Source organism: Tenrec ecaudatus, chromosome 2 (assembly GCF_050624435.1).
Source record: "Tenrec ecaudatus isolate mTenEca1 chromosome 2, mTenEca1.hap1, whole genome shotgun sequence".
NCBI lineage: Eukaryota > Metazoa > Chordata > Mammalia > Afrosoricida > Tenrecidae > Tenrec > Tenrec ecaudatus.
Genome location: NC_134531.1, coordinates 281,261,058 through 281,285,277, shown reverse-complemented (window position 1 = coordinate 281,285,277; position 24,220 = coordinate 281,261,058). Strand labels below are relative to the sequence as shown.

General features: G+C 44.0%; 1 protein-coding gene across 1 annotated transcript in view; it reads right to left on the bottom strand.

The window, feature by feature from the left end:
- IGSF11 (immunoglobulin superfamily member 11) overlaps positions 1-2,811 on the bottom strand; it is a 159,636-nt gene extending 156,825 nt beyond the window's left edge. The window contains exon 1 of the mRNA XM_075542947.1: positions 2,793-2,811. Within this exon, the coding sequence (XP_075399062.1) occupies positions 2,793-2,811 (19 nt within the window). The remainder of the gene's footprint in view (positions 1-2,792) is intronic.
- Between the last annotated feature and the right edge of the window lie 21,409 nt (positions 2,812-24,220).

Sequence of the window (24,220 nt, the reverse complement as noted above, 5' to 3'; positions counted from 1 at the left end):
AAAGATGTAGAATATTTATGGTATGATTTGATTTTTTTTAAATAAATACAAATGCTGACCTGCTGATCAGAGGAAGGTCTAGAACAACATACAGCAAAACTATTAAAAATAAAAGGATACATTTGGTGGCTAAGTGTAAGGTGAGAGTCACTTTTCGCACTTCTATATTGCTTAAATTCTTACACCTAGGCTATGGTACTTTTGTAGTTTAAAATGCATAATGCAAAAATAATGCTAAATGAGTTATTATTTTTTAAAGGCAGGTATTCACTACTTAACTATTTAACTCCATCTCACATCATACTGAGTAATCGTATAGCTGTGTGTCTCAGGTGGTGGCAGTGCTGGTGGCAGTGGTATTAGGTGTTAGGTGCCATCGATTGCTTCCAACTCCTATACTGACCCTAGGTACCACAGAACAAGCACTGCCCAGCCTGCACCGTCCTCAGAATTGTTATGTCTGAGCAAACGCTGGGTCCACCCATCTCTTTGAAGGTCTTCTTCATTTTCAATGACCCTCTATCGACACTGATGTCCTTTTTCACGGACTGGCCTCTCCTGATAGAACACGTCCAAAGTACGTGACACAAACTTGCTCTCATGCGATCGAAACAGTATTGTCAGATAATTTCATTATATTGGGACACCTTTCTTTGGGATGGGCATAAATCTGGGTCTTTTCTGCTCAGTTGGTCAGCTAGCTATCTTGCAAATTTCTTGGCATACATGGGTGAGTACCGCGCGTTCCTCTTTGAGCACTGCATCTGACCAAGTCCCACTGCTACTCATAAGGTTCTCACTGGTGAATTCCTTGTGGTCAGCCTATTTCTTCTTTTGTAGTCTGTTCTTAATCTGTGAGATTCTTCTGAAACCTGTTCATCTCAAGTCACCCTGCTGGCATCTGAAATCCAGTGACATCGCTTCCGGCACCACAGCAACACACAAGCCGCCAGTGACACACTAACAGCCAAGTGGTGGCAACAATCTTTAAGAACGCAGTAACCATTAAGGCCCTGTGGTTTGAGAATCTTTATAGACCATGTTAGCACTTTATTTTTTCATGCTCTGCATACTAACATAGTCGCCCACAAGAGCTAGTACGACAGTCTGTATTTACACACAGTCGGGAAGCATACGCAGACTCTACTGACTACAAGCCCTCTGAACAAGAGGATACTCTAAAAGGCGAGCTTTATTTGATTCTGTTTTGCAACAACTGGTGTTTACTGTGCTGCGGTCCCTCTGCCTTGCATTGTGTCCCGTGGCAAACGAGCCTGGACCGTGGTGGCTACAAAACCCATTGTTCAGTTGATAGTGATGGACCTGATCCAAAGGAGAGATCGGAGGTCAAATTATACATTCGAGGACACTGCAGGCATCGCTGCGGACAGAGTGAAGGATGTAGTTTGGATTAGCAGATTATGAAACCGTGAGGGATATCATAAACATCAGCAGACCGAGGGGATGGTTCAGAAAGCAAAAGTCAGAGCTGGATGAAGCTCTGTGTCAAGTATGCAGACTTCAGAAGGGAGGAGGGAAGGGCAAAGCAGCTGCCACCTTCCACTGGAGTGGGTGGTAATGTCCCCACATGGGGCTCCTGCTGGCAACACTCCCATTCCTCACAAAGCATCCCCAGTCCTTTTCGTAAAACAAATGGGGCAGGGGGATAGATGCTACAAGGTGGGACTGTATTATCTCTGTCCTTGGGAGACTTGGTTCTATCATAAAGACCCTCTGGATTAAGAATACTAGACATAGAAATAAGAAACGACAAGGTTCTAATTGAATTCTCCAAGTCGATAAGCATTTTTTGCCACGTGGGACAAAAATCTTCAGAATTTTTTTATTTAAGAAAATTTCACAAATGGACCACATCAAAGTTTGGGGAATAAAGATAAGCAGAGTCCATTTTTTTAAAAACCTATATATTGCAGTTCTAAATAAGCTTCCAAAGATATCACAGGATTGTAAAGGACTATGAAAATAGATTTGTCACCTCTGATGGACAAAATCACTCATCAAGGGGGAAGGAGGAGTTGAAGCTGACGCACAGAACTTGGTGTGGTACCAGAATTTCCTGACCTCGGTGCTCCTGGGACCTCCACTGCTTGACCGATGATGATTTCGATGAAAAGTGTGCACTTAACCCTCTGTTTGTTTTGTCTCTCAAGATTTAAAAAACAAAACGTGAAGTGCTAAATGAAGAGCTACCAAGAGTTATATTTTATTCAGCTGAATACACTTTTTATTCGAGAAAGTTTATGGGAGGCAAGGCTCATCGAATGCGGCGCTACACCATCTGGTCATGCAGTAATAAGCTAGTATCGATCGGTGTCTAAGTCCATCAAATGTAAAAGTCAGCAACAACTACATTTTCTCCCCTTGATTTCCCATGTCCATCTTTTAAAACCATCCCAAAAGGAAAGCGACCGTGATGGTTGGTTTGGTGGGTACCAGGAGGAGGGCACAAGGTTCCAATTGCCCATCGTTTAATAGGAAGAAAAAGTCCCTTCCGTCATCTGTAGGGCAGACTTCGCTTTAAAGTAACCCAATTCATGAGCCACTTCTAAGACCAGACTCGCTCAAATCGGATGTCTTTTTGAGCAGCACCCAGGAACTGATAACCTCTCTTAAACCAGGCACTCTCCCAGTTTGATCAAAAGGATTTCAGAACCTTCAGATGGTCTAAGAGCTGCTCAAAACACGCCAGGGCGAGATCTGTTGGTGGGGAGGGTCACCAGGCAGACAGAGGAGAAAACCTGAGGGGACCACGTTCACTGAAAACGACTCACCTCCTAGGACCTCGGCCATCGCACTGAAAACCACCAAAAACATTTACTGATGGAAAGAGAATTTAAAAACGAGTATACTTGGTTTACATAGCAATGGAATTGGGGAACCTGTTCTCAATGAACACGCCATACCTAAGGGTTTTAGTGAAAACTATGAACTTGCCCCAAATTTATCCTAACTCGGCCCCTACTGAAAGCCCTTGTTCTGTATTGCACGGTGCATCTAAAGAAACTTGGTCACCAACCAACACTTCACCTTGGCTCGACACTAAATCACATGGCTTAAGTATGAAGATTCAAATGAGAATTTTCATTATAAATGCTTCCACTATCAAAGTGTGAACACACATTTGAAAATGTGCCACATACTGTTACTGGGGGGAGGGGGAGCCCAAACTAGTGCCTCCACCACTAGGGTCGGACAACAATGTGAAGCAGAACATTTGAGAAGCACTGGGTGACTTAATACTTAAATTGCTGCCTGCATCGTCAAGTTGAATCTACAGTATTTTCTGCTTAATTTCTTTAACATTTCATCCAGTCGCTGTCATCTTTCATGTAGGTCCAACAATAGATTTTTTTTTACTAAAGGGTAAATTCTTCCCAAAACAGTTACATAATCTTAACAGCTTGACATTTTAAGATTTATATACATTTTTTTAATAATATGGGCATTTAGGTTCATAACTTTTCCATTTCATTTTATCTTATGGGATCTTTTCCTTTTAAATTATCTCAGATTCTGGAAAGTTACCTGTAATTTCAGGACTCACAAGTAATATAAGAACTACGTTAGGTAATCTATCCCAATAGAACTCCACAGAGGTCAACTTTTCGATTCAGATTCCTTCTGAAGTGACTCTACAGGAATCGAAGCAGCCATTTCTTGGCATCCTTTCTTTTAAGGTATTTAAAGTAATAATAGCCGCCCCTAGTTGCAGCACTCATGAACTAGCCCGCTGCAGTGGTGACTGCTGTGCCTTATCTAGCATCCCTTTCTCTTCTCTTCCTACTGGAGCCAAAGAAGCTCCGATATCTAGCCCCGCCCACCTCCTGCTGAAAGCTGCTTGGGCCCACCTTACTTCATTCAAACCAATCCCCAGCCCTTTGCCATTGACTCAGTGGAAAACTTAATGTTCAGTCAGGACATACGATGTATTCTCCTGGAAACAGTTTTAAGTCCACACGTGGGGAATAAAGTTGAATGGGAAGACTCTTTATTCCATGTTTGGGGCAAGGGGATTTCTTTTTTCTCTCTCCCTCTCTCCCACTGTATAGGAGTCAGGACTCCTTTTGCCCCAGTTGTTCTTGGCAGTCATCTTGCAAACAAAAGGTTGGCCAGCCTGAGGACAAAGCTGGCATCGAGAGGACCAGAGACAACAGGATTTCTGAAAAATGAAGCTGGAATCCTGGTTATTACCACAATACTCTAGACTTCACGTTTTCTAAGGCCTTTATTGTTTGTTATTAGCAGCAGAAAACATCCTACTAGATACACTTTTGAATTTTATAGTTACAGAAACATATAATATTTGAAGTCTACATGGACACAATTTAAAGTCACTTAAAAGCAGTTAGTGATAAAACCTCACCAAACCAAACCTCTCTGGCTGTGGAGTGGAGTCCCTTGGTTGCTATGGTGATGAAATAACAAATATAAAAGCACCTAGCTCAAGACTAGGCACCTGGTAGCTATGGATCCTCTACAGTCCCCTCCTAAGAAAAACTGAACACCAGGGGCTTTTCATGAAATGGGCTTTTCGAGGCCTATTTAATAAAGCTCAAACTCAGCATTAAAGCGATCTTGCCCAAACTGCAAGTTCATTTGTTTCTCCCTTGCACACTCTCCTATTCTGAAAGCCAGAATCACAGCCTCTCAAGAATATGATCCTGCACTTTCGACTTCGTATCGTTCATTCGAGTCTTCCTTTGGCCTGGAGAGCTTAGCTACTCCCACCACAGGCCATTCAGATCGAACGTGAACATTTCCATGAAACCTTCCCGGAGCTCACCATTAATAAACGCCATTCATCACACATTCCTGCCCTCATAAAGTATTTGTTCATGTTGACAACCTGTTCTTTAAATTCTGGAACTCTTTAAGGGCTGTAGACAAAGCTTTATACACCTCTATCTTCCACAACAATCCCTCCCCTCCGATACTCAAATGCTCAGAGTGCAGCAAGTATTTGTTGAACAAGTGAACAGATATCTTTAATGGTGCGAAGTGTCCGACAGAACGGTTTATCACAAAGGCTGCCATGTCCTTGGAAGACTTTTAAAACACCCTCGTACGGTTTGGAAACAGTTCTGAAGAAACACGGAAGACATCAGATGACCTTGTAAGGCTGCCTCTGAAAAAGGGCATCCACCCTTTCCAAGTATTGCCTAATGACGCAAAAACAAAGTATTCACAAAGGCAACCTACCAAAAGAAAGTGGCATGTATTTCACAAAACTTAACTACAGTTTCAGCGAAAATGTGAGCTGTTCTTATAGGAATGTTTATCATTCCAGTTACATTGAAGAGAGTTCTCCTTGGAGGAAGTAAAACACAGCCATGTCAACCCTCTCACACTGGGGACATGGCAAAATTCATTTGGAAATTTAAGTTTTATGTGTTGATGTCACTTAATTATTACCTACCCATCATCCCCAAAAATACAAATGGCAAACTCAGGGAAAGTTACCTGCAATTTTGAAGATTATATATTATAAGGCATGCAAAAAAATGGTTATTTTTCTTCTTAATTCTTATCTCCCCTACTAACTGATAAATGTAATAAAAATATAGGTCTAAAATTAGGTTATGTCATTATCTGTGAGCACATTATCATTTCAAATACAGTCTGGAAACAAGCCGGCATCTTCAGAAAGAAATAGGATTAATCAATTACAATATTCCACACATCACTGAATCTGCTTTTAAAATAAAATCCTTTACAATGAATCTCAGTAAATCTCAGCAATCAAGCAAATGAAACAGAAAACTTGATTCGCAGGACAATGCTTATACAAAACAGGATAAATATAATATTAAAATCAAGGTCTAAAATGATGCTATTCATAGAAAAACTGTTAGAAAAGTTACATAGAAAATAGGTCATTAAATTTCAAGAAGTGTTTTTAAAGGCCGTTAGTAGAAAAGTTATAAACACATGCTTATTTTGTCGAAGATTGTTACAATCTTATTTTTGAAAGCCAGTTTAACCTCTGGAAAAAGAAACTAACGTACAAGTAAACATACTCCTTTGGAACGTCGTGCCGCACCCTGCACGTCTATTTTTTTAAAACAAAGATCCTCTTTTCCATCCAAACCTGCATACACTTCAAAGGCACGCTACAGTTTTCAAGTTTTCCTAATTATTCTGAAAGCATCTCCCATTGGCCTTGATCCGCCTCGTAACGGAAAGTGAGGCCGTTTCCAACTGCACATCGTCTATAAGGAGTTTATCGCAAAGGATGGGGCAGGATCGGACACCGCTAAGTAATGGGCCAGCAGGTTTAGTTAACTCTGGATCGGGCACACCTGAGCAAGCAAGGGACCAGAGGCCGCCCAGACACAGGCACGCGCAACCTGGGGAAGGTGGGCTGAACCTCTAGTAACAAAAAGCAGCCTGGGGGGCGGGGGGCTTGGGCTCCCCGGACTTGTCCAAAGCCAGTGCGGTCCTCCAGCAGCTCAGCCTGGCCCCGCCGGGCTCGGAGGGCTCGGGCTACTCACCGTGCAGGGACAGGAGCAGCCAAGGTGCCAGCGGGGCGCTCCGAGAAGTCATGCCGCCGCCTCCGGGAGGGCGCCTGCGGGCCCCTGGGCGGCGCGGCCGGGGTCGGGGGTCTGGGGGGGCTTCGGGCCCGGCTCTCCGTGCCCCCGGGGCAGCTCGAGCTCCGCACAGCGGCCGCCGGGCCGCAGAGCGCCGGGCGGGCTGGGACCGTCGGACCCGCGGGCCAGGCGAGCGAGGGCGCGCGCCGTGCCGCCCCGCAGGCTGGGCTGGGACCGGGACCGGACGCGTCCCGTGCTCGCCGGCCGGCCGCGCCACAGCCACCTGGCGCTGCGCCCGCCCCCGCGGCCCCTCGCGCCGCCGGCGAGCCACTCCCCCAACCCCCTGGCCGGCGACGGGGCCACTCGGGCGGCCGCCGGGCTCCTCGCTGCGCCGCCCACTCGCCGCGTCCGGTCGCCCCGGCAACCGCGGCTCCGGCGCGACGCCTGGCGGCCGCCAGCGGAACAACCACGGCGTGCAGCTGGCCAGGCCCCCGGCCACCTGCGCGCGCGCCCCGCCCGCGCCCCGCACGCCGGGACCCCGGAGACGGACGTCCTCCTCCCCGGTGCCCTGAACGACGCCCAGACGAGCGATGCCAGGCCTGACCCCCAAAGAGCTGGCGGGATTCTCCGCAGTTTGGGGCTCTTTCGTTGCTCTCATGCTTTTCTTCTGCAGCCCAGTCATCTGAAGGAGCCGGGCTCCTGCGCAATTGCGGATCGGTGGCATTTGACCTGCTCCGGAGTGTTTGGTTTATTTTCCTATCTGTTTCCCGAACACCTTTCCTGCCTGCCTGCCTCCCAGAACACCTGATACGGAAATGCGATACTCGTCACCCCACCCCCATTCCTATCAGTAACTCCCATCTTCTCTTGGCCGTATAAAATGCATTCCAACTTCTAAGAGGAAATTATCCATCTTAAACATTATATAGGTTTCTTGGACTAATTGCAAGCATTTGTCAACCGGTCGGGAGGGACATTGATTATGGTGGTTGGGTTGTTTGTTTGTTTGTTTGTTGGTTGGTGGTTGTATTGGGGTTGGTTTGTTTTTGTTTTTTAGGTAGAAGAAGGGTCTTCCTGGTATCTGAAGGGAGTTCTCACCTAAATATCCACCAACATCTTCACGCCTTTTCCACGCAGCTTCTTCGCCTTACAATCACTTGCTTTGGCCTCCAACAAGAGTCTTGCACATTTCTGGGCAATTTGTGCAACACGTTGGGGTTCTTGGGACCGTTCAGAAACTCTGAGGCCCCTTCTGGTCACTGCTATGCCCACCGAGTAAGAGACAATAACCACAAGTAGATGACTTTAACAAACAAAATGGATTTTCCCACAGTCTTCCGGTGTTAGAAGTTCACATTCAAAGCCCTAGCTCTGTTGGAAAGTGTTCTCTGTACGTCAGCCCTGGGAAGAGTCCTCCCTGGTCTCTTCACCTTCTGCTTCTTTGGAGAGCTTTAGGTGCCTTGGCATTTCTCTGACCCCATCTCTTCTTGCTAGTTTAGTTTCGTCTCTTTTATATCGCAAAACATATTGACTTAAAATACATCCAACGCTAATTCTACCACGTAAACTTAATATACAACCCATTCCTAAATGGGATTATCACAACAGGCATGGAGTTTAGGATTTACAGCTCATGTTTCTAGAAGGTGAATTCAAGCGATAGCAATTATAGATCCCTCATCTTTGCACAATACACATCCTTCTGATTAGGGGGATTATTTTCTTGCCATTAAAAATTACCATACATCTAATGGCAATAATAAAATTTAGGATAATTTTGACTCTCATATTAATAGCAAATTAAAATTGCAAATAGGATTTCCTCACAGGACTCGTTCTTTTAAACTCCTGGCTTTTCAAGATGACATCTTTACAGGAGCAGGCAGCCCCATCTTTCTCGCAAGGAGCTGTTGGTGAGTTTGAACTGCTGACTTTGCAGTTAGCAGCCCAATGCATATCCCACAATACCACCAGGATTTACTTACTCTTGAATTCCAAAACGGATTAGTCACTCTAAGCCATCAAGCTGAGTGGACTCACAGTGACCCTAATAGGGTTTCCAAGAAGAGCTACATCTTTCTTTAAGGAGCGACTAGTGGGTTTGAGCTGCCAACCCAACACTGTTATCAGTGCTTCTTATGAGGGCATAGAATAAGTGATAGAGTTTGAGGGGGAGGGAGGAGATTGTGAAATAGCTGTTGCTACGCAGAGTAGTGTTTCACTTTGCCAAAGTTCCAGATTTAAATCAAGATCGAATATTTAGACGCTATTCAAATAAATAATCCAATAATCTAGGCTTAGAAGCAAGTTATCTATGTATCACATCTATTGAACAAATATTTACTTAATGTGTAAGGCACTAAATTAAAGGTTAACGTATGTTATCCTCGACTAACTTCTGGTTGCACTTAGGCTACACGAAGGGAGCTCTTCTCCTGCATGTACTTCAGCCTCTCCTGACAGAGGCTGTTGAGTTCAGAGGACTGAATGGCCACAGTTCCGTGGAACTGCCTCTTTAATAGGAAAAGAGCTGTGACTTCTGCAGAGAAAGTGGGGAGGCGCGCCCCTCAGGAGGCAATGTGGCCGCCCAGAAGTCTGGGGGCAGATGGTAGATGATGAACTCACAGGAAGCAGATTGGGGACACTGGGCGCTTCTAATGCTGCACACAGAGAATTCCAAAAGAAGAGTCACAAGAAATAAAGGAAAGGGGCGCTTCTTCATTCCCGGCACCAACACTACTGACTTGTATTTTGAATAAACTGGCATTCATAATGATGTATTTTACCAGATCTCTTATCCTAACCTACCTAATGACCACAATAAAGTTTCTTTCAATCTTGTAAATACACTGAGAGCTAACGTAATAAATAACCCCTGCAAGGCCCTACATGGAAGGAACTGGGTCTCAGAAACATCAAAAAACAAAACACTTCAGCGCACGTACCAAGTGGTACACCAAGTGGCAATGAGCAGAACTGGAACCAAGATCTTCTAACTTCTACCTCTGATAGCTTTTTTTTTTTAACTGCACGAGATAGTCTTTTATCGCTTTGTAAACTAACAGCTAAAGAATTGGATATGAATCATAGTTCCTTAAAGAGATATCAGGAGAAGACTGTAACTGACTCTCCAGCATTTGTCCCACCCCCACCCCTAAGGGGTATAGCTGGAGTGATGAACGGTCTGCGACAGACAACACTGGTAGAAGACGGCAATGGTGTCACCATTGTGTAAGCATTCTGTTAATGCGTGTTTGCTAGATGAAGCCCACCAGCTGCTCTGCGGGAGATTTCCAGCCTCTAAACCCTTATATAGAATCACTATGAGTTGGAAACAACTCAGTGGTGAGGGAGTTTTGTTTCTTTGTTGTTTGTTTGATAAACTGCAATACTAGTCTTAATTCAGAATCATCGACAATATAAAAGTAGAGTCAACTTGTAAATTTGCAAATGTCCATGGTCCAAATTCAAATGTTAATCCTAGGCTAGCTTCTCTCCGCCACTCATCAAAATGCTGGGCTCTGTCTTTTTGCAATCAGTTAAGTCATCATTCCAGAATGCAGAAGTAATTTGACCATTAGCTTAGGAGAAACATAAATAAAAGAGGAAAATGATGGTGGGAGTTATAATACTTCCAAAGCTAAGTAGAACTTGTTTTTGAATTGGGTATTTTCAATGATTAATACCACGGATCCCTGTCCATTTGTGTATTTACATTTAAAGGCTGATAGCCTTTAAGTTGGAGAACATGTGTCTACGGGGTGTTTTGTAGAACATCATTCTTAGACTTGGAAAAGGCCTGTTCCAGCGTTTGAGCCAATCACTCGTTTTATAACAATTTTCACCCAGCTGCTCAGAGCCAGAAATAAATTAGCCTTCAGCTTGGCTCCTTTTAAAAGTACAGAATGGAGAGGGAACGCTTCCCTCTTGGCCTTGTGAGGAGTCAAGAAATGCTCTAAACCAGCAGCAAAGCCGTGGTGTCTTTAGAGTCAGGCAGCGCGCAAGACTGCAAGTAGTTATTGTGAGTCAAGACACCTAAATAGACGGTTTAATATTTTTAAATGGCTTTCTCAACATATTTCCAGGAACCCTGGAGGCACTGCGGTTTAGGAATTAGGCTGCTAACCACAAGGTAACCGGTTCAAATACACCAGATGCTCTGCAGGAGGGAGGCGAGGCTCAAACAATTGAACAGGCCTCTGCCAGAGACAGCCATCCCTCCCTCAGCTTCAATGCAATTAACTTCGAATTTATATGCACAACTGCAGAGGGAGCAGTGGTATGAATAATTTAAGACTATTTTACAGCCACAGAAACCTTAGGTATATTAACAGTTTAGTTTTTTTCTCATATCTGTTTTTTGTCTCTTCCTCTGGCAACTCCTACTCGAGAGAATTAATTCTAAGGCAAACACGGATCTCCCTCCCCCTCCGCACAGCTTAGTCCCTGTCACCATTGTAAATAGTGCTGAAGCTGTTTCACGTCTTCATCTGTGCAGGGGAAGTTGGCTCTTTTCCTTCAAACCCTCTCATTATGAACACTGGCTTATTTGGGGGTAATGTCGTTGGATAAGCAGGGCCTGTTGTGATAGAGTGCCGCTGAACTCATTCTAATGGCAAATTTAAAGTCGCATCACCATGTTCTCTATGACAACATGGGAAATAGCATAAGTAGCATTTTAATATGTCAGCTGAAACATGTTTATGCTCTCTTTTTTTATTAACAAAATAATTTCCAAATATCCCCAAAAGTCTCTTTTGCCAGTATTTTACTAATCTAATCTGCTTCAAACACTGTCACCTAATTTCTGTTATTACAGCATAAGCAATTAGGTACGTTGCCTGGTGTTGTCAAATTTGAAAGCGTTTTCTCTATAAATTTAATTTAAGGTGCAGATCAAACGTTCATTTCTGGCATTAAAAACAGACAATACACCGTGGCCTACAAAATATGCTGGAAATTACAATTTTTTAAAAGCCTAAAATGAACTCATGTACTATCAATAGAATATGGAAAACTCATGCCAACATCTGGATAAAAATAGGAATCCAAAGAGGTGGGCACACAATAGAATACAAAAGTATATAAAACGCATCATCCATCAGAATCAGGTAGGATTCATCCCAGGGATGCAGGGGCGGTTTAACATCTGAAATTCCATCAGTGTTATGCACCACATTGATAAGGAAGAGTATAAGAACCACATGATAATATCGACAGATGCAGAAAAAGCATTTGACAACATCCAGCACCCATTCCTAATTAAGACACTCAGGAGAACAGGAATGGAAGGGCAGTTCCTCAAGTTAATATAAGCTATCTGTGAATAGCCAACAAATAACATCATAGTCAATGGAGAAAAGATGAAATCCATCCCACTGAAAAGGGGGACTAGACAAGGATGTCCCTTGTCCCCATTTCTATTCAATATCGTACTGAAGGTCCTAGCTAATAAGATAAGACAACGGAAGGGCATCAAAGGTATCCAACTGGGAGAGGAAGAGGTGGAATGATCGTTATTTGCAGATGACATGATTCTGTACATTGAAAATCCCCAAAGCTCCACAACTGGAGCAATGACAGCGATAGAGGAATATGGAAGAGTGGCAGGATACAAGGTCAATAAACAGAAGCCGATTGGTTTGCTGTATACCCCATGGAAGAGGAGATCAGGAAGGCAGTACCGTTCACAATAGCAAACTTAAATATCTAGGGGCATATCTAACAAAACAAAAAACCTATACAAGGAAAACTACAAGACCCTGCTACAGGAAACCAAAAGCGATCTCCACAAATGGAGGAATATCCCATGTCATGGATCCGAAGACTCAGTATAGTAAAGATGTCTATCCTACCCGGGGCACTTTATAAATTTAATGCTATCCCAATTCAAATACCAACAATCTTCTTCAGAGAATTGTAAAAACTGACCACCAATTTCATATGGAGAGGGAAGAAGCCCAGAATTAGCAGAGATCTCCTCAAGAAGAAGGGCATAGTCGGAGGGCTCGCTTTACCTGACTTTCACACCTACTACAAAGCCACAGTGGTCAAAACAGCGTGGTACTGGCAGAATGACAGATACACAGACCAATGGAAAAGAATAGAAAACCCAGAAATAAAAACCATCAGCATACAGACAACTGATCTTCGACAAGAGCCCCAAAGGCATCAAGTGGGAGGGTGATGCCCTATTTAACAAGTGGTGCTGGAAACAATGGAAATCCACATGTAGAAAAGTGAAACAGGATGCCTATCTCACCCCATGCACAAGAAAAAACTCAAGGTGCATCATGGACCTAGAAGTAAAACCCCAAACCATCAGGACCATAAGCAAAGGAATCATAACAAACCTAAGAACCTTGGCCCAGGGAATACAAAGGGTAACTGCAACAGGGCAGGGTACACACGCAGGGAAATCTGAAATTGACAGATGGGGTTTACTAAGAATAAAACACCTGTGTGCATCAAAAAACTTTACCAAGAGGGTAACAAGGCAACCCACAGACTGGGAGAGGATTTTTAGCAAAGACACCACAGGCAAAGGGCTTATGAAAATCTATAATACCCTCCTTGCATACAAACAGAGGAAAACAGTTAATTCTTGGAAGAAGTGGGAAAAAGAACCGAAAAGAAGTTTCACTAGAGAGGAGACCCATATGGCCAATAAACATCTGAGAAAATGCTCCTGATCATTAGTCATCAGAGACATGCAAATCAAAACAACCATGAGATACCATCTAACACCTTTGAGGCTAGCCCAAATCATAAAATCAGAGAGCAACAAATGTTGGAGGGGATGTGGTGAGATAGGAACTCTCCTACATTGCTGGTGGTCCTGTAGATACGTACCCTTGGTATGGAAAGCAGTCTGGCGATACTTAAAGAAGATGGAAATTGAGCTACCTTATGATCCAGCTATATACACCCAGAAGAGGTAAGAAATAAACCACAACCAGTTGTATGCACTCCAATGTTTATTGCAGCACAATTCACAGTCGCAAGGAGTTGGAAACAATCTAAATTTCCATCGGTAGACGAGTGGATCATTAAACACTGGCACATACACACAAAGGAGTACTATGCATAACTAACAAGCACAGATGAGCACATGAAACACATCTTTTCACAGGAAGAGCTGGAGGAAATTATGCTAAGCGAAGTCAGCCAATCACAAAAGGAGAAGCACAGCATGAGTCCCCTGAGGTAAGTGTAAAAAGCATGGTAGGTATAGAAGAGAAGCCATCTACATCGTAACAATTGGGTTGAGATACAAGGAATTGGGAGGAGGTTGGACCAAACCCAAGGAGGTACATGTTGGTCCAACACAGTAATGGGAAAGGACAGAGCGGGGAGGGAGAAAAGGGGGTGTTGAAGGTGAAATGATAATGGAGGGAGCAGGGCATTAATCCACCCAGGGGGTGAGTGCTGGTCTTGTCTCCACAGAACCTGGAATGGGCATGCAGAACCTACCATGAAGCACCAAACCATGAGGACAGTGCGGTCACATGGAAGAATGCATGAAAAGAGAGAGCTACAGGGCTGGCCCCAACCAGAGCCACACTGACCCCTCCCTGGAAGTGGGTGTGGTGGGGAGCAGGTTGGGGAGAGGGGCCAGCATGCCACACCCGCATGGAGGCCGGCCAGGAGGGAGGAAGAGAAAGAGAGTCGGACTGGCACAGGATACTCAGAGGATGTCATCCCTGTTGGGAGCTAATGGGGCACAGAGGGGACTGGGCAAATGACACCATGTGTCACGTTGTCCCCTTCCTGGAGCAGACTGCGACAGATGACATTTCTGGGGTCACATGGTAGGGAAGCAGCACATTCTCAATACCCCCAAACGGAGCAAATCAAGAAGGGAGCATACCTGGATAAACAACCTGGATGAGAAAACAACTGGACTCACGGTTCATGGGGACATGGGAGAGGGGGAGGAAAGGAGAAAGGAAGTGGTGTTAACAAACTCAGCAACAAGGGACAACAACTGGTCCAAAATCAGCGGTGAGGAGGGTGTAGGAGGCCTGGTAGGGCTTGAGCAAGGGTAATGTAATCTAGAGGAATTACTGAAATGCAAATGAAGGCTGAGCATGATAGTGGAACAAGAGGAAAGTAAAAGGAAATAGAAGAAAGAACTAGGAGGTAAAGGGATTTATAGAGGTCTAAATGCAGGTATGTACATATATTTATTTATGATGAGGAGGAAATAAATGTATGTGCATATATTTATAGTTTTAGTACTAAGATTGCAGATGGACATTGGGCCTCCACTCAAGTACTCCCTCAATGCAAGAACACTTTGTTCTATTTCACTGGCATTCCATTATGCTCACCTTCCTGATACAATCGCTGAAGACAAACAGGTGCATAAGCAAGTGTGGTGAAGAAAGCTGATGGTGCCCAGCTATCAAAAAATAAACCATCTGGGGTCTTAAAGGCTTGAAGGTAAACAAGCAGCCATCTAGCACTGAAACATCAAAATCCATATAGAAGAAGCATACCAGCCTGTGTAATCATGAGGTGTCGAAGGGATCAGGGATCAAGCATCAAGGAAAAAAAACACCATTGTGAATGAGGGGGAGTGCAGAGTGAGGACCCAAAGGCTACTTGTGGGCAACTGGACTTCCCCTTACAGAGGGTTACAAGGAATAGATGAGCCTGGGTGCAGTATAGCACCAATGAAGCATACATACAACTTCCCTCTAGTTTTTCAATGCTTCCTCCCCCCGACTATCATGATCCCAATTCTTCCTTACAAATCTGGCTGGGCTGGAGGATGTACACTGGTACAGATAGGAACTGGAAACACAGGGAATCCAGCACAGATGAACCCTTTAGGACCAGTGGTGAGAGTGGCGATACCAGGAGGGTGGAGCAAAGGTGGGGTAGAAAAGGGGAACCAATTACAAGGATCTATATATAACCTCCTCCCTGGGGGACAGACAACAGAAAAGTGGGTGAAGGGAGACATCAGACCGTGTAAGATATGACAAAATAATAATAATTTATACATTTATCAAGGGTTCATGGGGACCGGGGAATGGGGAGAGAGGGGAAAATGAGCTGATGCCAAGGGCTTAAGTGGAGAGCAAGTGTTTTGAGAATGATGATGGCAACGAATGTACAAATGTGCTTGACACAATGGATGAATGGATGGATGGATGGATGGATGGATGGATGGTTGGATGGATGGATGGATTGTGATAAGCATTGTACGAGCCCCCAATAAAATGATTTTTTTAAAAAAGCGTTGGGCACATCACAGAAACTGACTTTTACTCTTAAGGACATTTTTCAAACTTGCTGAACTCAGAGTTCATTTTTAAAAGTTCATGGGTTTGTAAAATAGTAGAGGGAGCACAGGAACATCCCCAAATGGAGTATCTAAGAGAAAAGCACCCCCCCCTCCTAAAGCTACTACCCAAAGTTTAGCATCTGCACCTTCAGGTTCAGTATGAATTAAGGCAACTGTCTTTCTCCTGGAGATTTACAAAGGCAGTTGCCTGTCTTGAACCTTTTACCAGGAGGTGTGAGGAGGGGAAAAGGCCTACTTAGGAATACTCACAACCACAAGCAACTCACTCTGTGGGGTAACCAGCCCACATAGCCAGGTGACCCAGCAAAGCACAGGGCAGGGATTTAGGGTGAAATAGTCCCATGCTGGTCGGCTGGTGCCTCATCACTTCTCACCTGGCCACTGCTATTACCCTAAAATCATTTCTCACCAGCGTTGTTTCAATAGCCTCCTACTTGGTCCCCTTGCCTCTGTCTATAGTCGATTCTCCACAAAGTATGCCTGCGGGCCTCTTAGGTCCTATTGGGTTATCCTTCTGCTCAAGAACAACCCACCAATGACTTCCTATCTCACTCCGACTGAAAAAGCCATCACTTAAATTTAAACACAAGCAGAACCAGTTGTCATCGAATTGATTGTGAGTCGTGGCTGCTCCACACAGAGTGGAGCTGTACCGGACAGGGCGTTTAATACTGTGACCTTGGGGAGAAGATTGAGAGACTCTTCTAAGGCTTATTTGGTTTCTTCAGTGTGCTTTGACGGTGGAAACGGTTAAGTTCACCTCCACTCAGCGATGTCTAGGAATTAAGGCCAGGTGAACCGCCTCCGAAAAGTCAGAGCTCTGAACACCCTAGAAGGCTGGTTTCATTTTGCACCTATGAGGTTGCCCTGAGTTGCAATCAACGCGATGGCAACTAACAACAGCAGAAGGCGATGAAGCGCTAAGGACAAAACACATAGGGACCAGGGTTTTAAATGGTCTTTATTTTGCTGTTGTTTTAGATAGCATGGTCCTTTAACGCCTCACTTCTCTTGACACACAAGAAAAGAGCTAAAAGCTGTGAAAGGCGAAGAGTTATGCGAAAGTCCAAGGGAAGAGCAAAGGCAGCGGCCCAGACGCAGGCATGTTCTTGCAGATTTAGGGAACAGCGGGGACAGCATTGTAGCTCAAGCAAATCCAGGGAATTGAAGAGATTAAAAAACGTGATGGGAATAACCTGGGGACCAGACAGAGAACATTGGAGAGACAACTATAGCAGATTAAAATAATAAATCTAACTTGAATGGATAAAATGGTGTTATCTGATCTCCCTTTTGGCGCACTTCGTACTTGATCGCGTTTTTAATATTTTCTGGGTTTTGTTTTTGTCTTATTGGGGGTTATCTCTGGTGTGTTCTGTTATTATTGATAGCCTTATTGACTCTGTTAAATATTTCCCTATGCTATGTGGAGCCCCTCCCCAGAACAATGCACTACAGAGGACAGCACTGAAGATGCAGGCCGGGGAGAAGGGTGAGTCTGCTCCAGACCAGCCGGCAGCAAACCAAGGGAAAAGGAGAGAGAGAGAGAGAGAGAGAGAGAGAGAGAGAGAGAGAGAGAGAGAGAGAGAGAGAGAGAACAGTTGTTGGCCCACCAAGCCCCAAGGATGACAATCCTGCTAGGAGCAGCCAAAGCACAGAGAGGACCTTAATGCCCTGTCCCACCATGAGACATCACATCTCCTCACTGACCCATAGCGCTTCAGGGGACAGCACTGGAGACACAGTGCAGGAATTGTGTCCTGTCTGACCCCTTCTACCCACCGCACCACCCCCCCTAGCACACACTGGGACAAACATGAACAGAGCTCAACAGAGTAGCAAGGGGAGCAAAGCAATGATGTTCCTGAAAAATAGACTTAGGGGACAGGGCTTGGCACCTCATCAGTCTTGATAGGAAAACATTCACATAGGTCAAAAGACACACCTGGAACTATTTACAGGCTTTTTTTTTTAATGTCTGTCTATATAAGATAGGCAGGATAAGTAATCATGAGGAGAAAACAACAGGACAGATAGTTCCAGGCAGACATTGGAGAGGGGGAAGTTGGGGAAAGAAACGGGGAGACAAAAAACCCAAGGATAAGGGAACAACAAGTGATCTAAAACTGATTGTGTGGAGGACCTAGAACACCTGGTGGGGTTTGATCAAGTGCAATGTAGCCAAGAGGAATTCCTGAGAGCCAAATAAAGGTTGAACATGATAGTTGGACAGGAGGAAAGTAAAAGCAAAGAGAGAAAAGGGTTAGGAGACAAACACATTTATTGAAGTATAAATACAGGCACGTGCATATGTAAATATATTTTTATATAATGATAGGGATTTAGGTCTATGTACATATATTTATATATTAAGTACTAAGGTAGCAAACGGATATTGGGTCTCTAATGAAGTACTCCCTCGGCACAAGAACACTTTATTTAATAACCCAGCATTCTGTGATGCTCATCTTCCCAACATGATTGCTGAAGACAAAAATGGGTGCATAAGCAAATGTGGTGAAGAAAGCTGGTGGTGCCTGGATATTAAAAGATATAGTATCAGGGGGTCTTAAAGGCTTAAAAATAAACAAGCAGCCATCTAGCAGGGAAACAACAAAGCCCACATGGAAGAAGCATACTGGCCTGTGTAATCGTGATATGTTGACAGGATCAGGTATCAGGCATGAAAAGACCCCCCAAAACAACATATCGATGCAAACAAGGGGGGATGGAATAGAACCCCAAAACCCATCTGTAGACAATTGGACATCCCCTCACAGATGGGTCACAAGGAAGGGATGAGCCAACCAGGGTGCAATATAACACTGACGAGACATGCAACATTCCTGAAGTTCTTTAGTGCTTCCTCTTTCCCACAATCATGGCCCCAGTTCTAGCTTACAAATCCAGCCAGACCAGAGCGTGTGCACTGGTACAGGTAAAAGCTCTCAACACACGGAATCCAGGACCGACAAGCCCCTCACGAACAATAAGGGGAGTAGCCATACAATGAGAGTAGGGGGTGGGGAATTGATCACAATAATTCACATATAACACCTCCTGCTCTGAAGGGAGACAGTTGATGGTATAAAATATGAACATAATAATAATCTATAATTTATCAAGGGTCAATGAGTGGGGGAGGGTGGGGGAGGGAAGGGAAAAAAGAGGAGCTGATACTAAGGGCTCAAATAGAAAGAAAATGTTTTGAAAAGGGTAATGGCAACATATGCACAAATGTGCTTGATATAATGAATGTAAGGATTGTTTTTCTAAATCATTTTATTGGGGGCTCAAAGAACTCTTATCACAATCCATCCATCCATCCATTGTAGCAAGCACATTTGTACATTTGTTGCCCTCATCATTCTCAAAACATTTGCTTTCTGCTTGAGCCTTTCATATCAGCTCATTTTCCCCTCCCTCCCCACAACCCCCCCTTCAAAAAATCATTGATAATGTATAAATTATTATTATTTTGTCATATCTTATACTGTCCGACATGTCCCTTCACCCACTTTTCTGTTGTCTGTTATCCAGGGAGGAGATTATATGTAGATACCTGTAATTGGTTCCCCTTTTCTACCCCACCTTCCCTCCACCCTCTTGGTATAGCCACTCTCACCACTGGTCCTGGAGGGATTATCTGTCCTTGATTCCGTGTGTTTCCAGATCCTATCTATACCAGTGTACATCTTCTGGTCTAGCTGGATTTGTAAGGTAGAGTTGGACCATGATAGTGGGTGGTGGAGATGAGGGGGGCTGGGAAAAAGCATTTAGGAACTAGAGGAAAGTTGTATGTTTAATTGTTGCTACTCTGTACCCTGACTGGCTTGTCTTATCCCTGAGACCCTTCTGTAAGGGGATGTCCAGTTGCCTACAGATGAACTTTGGGTCCCCAATCTGCACTCCCCCTGATTCACAATTATATGATTTTTTTTTTTTGCCTGATACCTGATCCCTTAAACACCTCATGATCACACAGGCAAGTGTGCTTCTCCATGTGGGCTTTGCTGTTTCTCAGCGAGATGGCCACCTGTTTACCTTCAAGCCTTTAATACCCCCGATGCTATATCTTTTGATAGGTGGGCACCATCAGCTTTCTTCACCACATTTGCTTATGCACCTGCTTTGTCTTCAGCAATCGTGTTGGGAAGGTGAGCATCATGGAATGCCAGTGAAATAGAACAAAGTATTCTTGCATTGAGGGAGTACTTGAGTGGAGGCCCAATGTCGATCTCCTACTTTAATCCTCATCATTCTCAAAACATTTGCTCTCCACTTAAACTCAGCATCAGCTGCTCATTTTTCCCCCTCCCTCCCCACTCCCCGTCCCTCATGAACCCTTGATAATTTACAAGTCATTATTATTGTATCATAGCTTACACTGTCCCATATCTCCCTTGACCCCCTTTTCTGTTGTCCATCCCCCAGGAAAGAGGTTATATGTAGATCCCTGTAATAGGTTTCCCCTTTCCACCCCATCTTCCCTATACCCTCCCAGTATCGCCACTCTCACCACTGGTCCTGAAGGGATCATCTATCCTGGATTCCCTGTGTCTCCAGTTCATATCTGTACCAGTGTACATCCTCTGGTCTAGCCAGATGTGTAAGGTAGAATTGGGATCATGATAATAGTGGGAAGGAAGTACTTAAGAACTAGAGGAAAGTTGTATGTTTCATTGTTGCTACACTGCACCCTGACTGGCTCATCTCCTCCCTGCAATCCTTCTGTAAGGGGATGTCCAGTTGTCTACAGATGGGCTTTGGGTCCCCACTCCACACTCCCCCTCATTCACAATGATATGATTTTTTGGTTCTTTGGTGCCTGATACCTCATCCTTTCGACACCTCGTGATCACACAGGCTGCTGTGCTTCTCATCTAGATGGCCGCTTGTTTACCTTCAAGCCTTTAAGACCCTAGACGCTCTGTCTTTCGATAGCTGGGAACCCTCAGCTTTCTTCACATTTGCTTATGCACTTGCTTTGTCTTCAGTGATCATGTTGAGAAGGTGAGCATCATGGAATGCCAGTGAAATAGAACAAAGTATTCTGCATTGAGGGAGTACTTGAGTGGAGGCCTAATGTCCATCTGCTACCTTAATACTAAAACCTATAAATACATGAACTAGATCTGTTTCCCCATCCTCATATTTAAATATATTTGCATATGTACATGCCTTTATTTAGACCTCTATAAATGACCTTTGCGTCCTAACTCTTTCCTCTCTTTCCTTTGACTTTCTTCTTGTCCCACTATCATTCTCAGCCTTCATTTGGGTTTCAGTAATTCCTCTTGATTACATTACCCTTGATCATGCCCTCCCAGGCCACCTACACCCTCCTGACCACCTATTTGGATCACTTGTTCCCTTGCCCCTGGGTTTGTTAATACCACTTCCTTTGCCCCCACTACCCCTCTCCCATGTCCCCCCAGAACCATCAGTCCAGTTGTTTTCTCCTCCAGATTGTTCATTCAGCCTATCTTATTTAGACAGACCTGCAGAGATAATAACATGCACAAAAACAAGACAGAGCAAAACCAAGCAACAAAAGAAAACAAAACAGCAACAAAACCAATGACAACAACAACAACAAAGAAAAGCCTGTAGTTACTTCAACAACTGTTTGTTGGCCTTAGGAGTGTTTTCCCGTTGAGTCTGATGGGGTGCCAAGCCCGACTCCAACTCTTTTGGCATTTCCTAGGGACTTTGTTGCTCTGTTCTGCTGCACGCCCTTAGTGTTTTGCCTCGATGTGGTGGGATCAGATTGGACGCAATTCCCACACTGTCTCCAGTGTTGTCCCCTGTAGTGCCATGGGCCAGTGAGGGATGTCATGTCTCATAGAGGGGCCGGTCATATGGTCTTCTCTGTGGATTGGCTGCTCTGAGTAGGAATACCATCCTCAAGGCTTGGTGGGTCAGGATGTGCTCCACTCTCTCTTCTTCCCCCTTCATTTTTTCCTGTGTGCTTTGATCAGACGTGTCCCTCTCCCTGAGCTGCAGCTTCAGTGCTGTCCTCTGAAATAAATTCTTCTTGGGGCAGGGGCAGGTGTCCACGTAGTTGGCATTGGGGCTGCCCCCTGCTTTTTTTATTTTATATTTTAATATGTAACCCGTTTCAAAGTACACATCCCAAAAATACACTCTGTGATCCTAAACGTTTTTGCAGGCCTCTGTAATGTATCTCTTCATGCCAAAAATCAAACAGGGCAAACACAAAATACAGCTTTTGTGTTTGAAATTCTAAATGACAAAAAGACATGCGCAATGTCTGTTTCTATACTATCATTTTAAATGATCTTTGGAAAGTCAGAACTTTTCTAAGCCTCAAATGCCACCTTCATGGAAACAATATCATTCCTGCTCCACAGGTTGTTGTTAGGAAAATAGACTATGATAAGTAATTCAATATGCCAGTTTTATTGCCTGGCGAATGATAAGCATAGCAAGTAATGTTAGCTCCTGTTATTACTACCATTACTAGTAAAATTGATTTTACTCGAAAGACAGCCATCATCAGAATAAAATACCTATTTCACAGACTTAGAATTTCCACCAAATAACCTTTCATTGTGTTGTATTTTTGCAGGCATAAGATATTTGAGGCTATCTAATGCTTGAAATCAAATGTCTTCACAGTATAAACGGCAGACCTGGGCAGAGATCTTGAAAATGAGATCTAACAAATATGTTTGCCTCACACTGAACCCTACCCCATCCATCCACTCTCGTTGAAATTACAGTCAGTCACGCGCTCATCAAGTAAAGCAAAATTCCTCTATAACATGATGGTGGCACCCAAATAATTCTATCACGTAAAATGTTCATTCACGTTATTGTGAGGTTAATGAAATGACTGGGTGAATAAATTGACTGGCTTCTCTAGCCCTGTTTCTGTATCCAGGCTTCTTCCTGTCCTGGCTGTGGTTCAGCGCCACCTGGTGGCATTTTACGCTAAAGGTGAACAATTGATGGTGATGTTAAACCAAAACTTTTTAAAAAGTCACTGCCATGGAGTCGATTCCAACTCTTAAGATCCCTATAGGTCAGAGTGGAATTGTCCTGTAACTGTTTACAGCAGAGGAATGCCTCATCTTTCTTCCGCGGGATGGCTGGTGGTCTTGCAGTTAAAGGTCCACCCATAACCACTACACCACCAAGGCTGTTTGATGGGGATGTTACTGGGTCTTCTGTTCTCGGGACTTCCAAGGCTGCTCCATTGCTTGTAGGAATATTGAGTTAACACTTGTTACATCAGCTTCATTCAAGAATACTATGCCCCAACGTATGGAGACTCTGTCTCTGCTTCTCAAGACAGGGCTACCTGTCATTTGACCTGATAACGTCATGCTAGATCCTCGTCATACCATATCCTCATTTAGAAAGTTACACTTTAGCCTTCTCCCCTATGGTCTCCCCCCGTCCATTTTAAGGAAAGGACTGAACACAGGCAGGAATTACTTGTCTAGAACATTGTATATGATTTCTCATTATTACAGGGCATGAGGGAGACCCCATAACTCGCCTCTTCCAACCTCCAGGAGCTACTAGTATTCCTTGCCTTCTGACTGCAGCACTTCACTTCTACCTAAGGCTGCCCATGATCTTCTCTGTCTTTTTCTGTCTGTCTGTCTATCTCCATGTGTCACTTTTAAGAAAATTTATTATTGGATTTAAGGTCAATTCGAATACTCCAGGATGATATAATCTTAATTATTCACATCTGCGAAGGTTTTTTTCCCCCCAAATAAGGTAACACACAGGTTCCAGGAACTAGGAACTGGACACATGTGGGAGCCATCTGTCAGCTCACACACCTTGGTTTGCAATGGTTTTAAAATTATCTACCTAGATATAGTCATCTTTGTATTTTTATACTTATGGTTTGCTGATAAATACAATAAAATTTTATTTTACTTGTATCCACAGTCAATGCTCATACAAGTAGCTGTCCAGAAATCAGTCAACGTATTGCGCTGGGCAGATCTGCTACACATCCAGATCAAGAACTACCAAATTCATTTCCCATGAACATAGATTCTTTTTATTTTTTAATCGTTTTATTAGGGGCTCATACAACTCTTATCACAATCCATACATTCATCAATTGTGTAAAGCACATTTGTACATTCATTGCTCTCATCATTCTCAAAACATTTGCTTTCCACTTAAGCGTTTGTCATCAGGTCTTCATATTTTTTCCCTCCCTCCCTGCTCCCCCCTCCTTCATGAGCCCTTGATAATATATAAATTATTATTTTGTCATATCTTGCCCTTTCCGACATCTCCCTTCACCCACTTTTCTGTTGTCCATCCCCCAGGGAGGAGGTCACATGCAGATCCTTGTAATTGG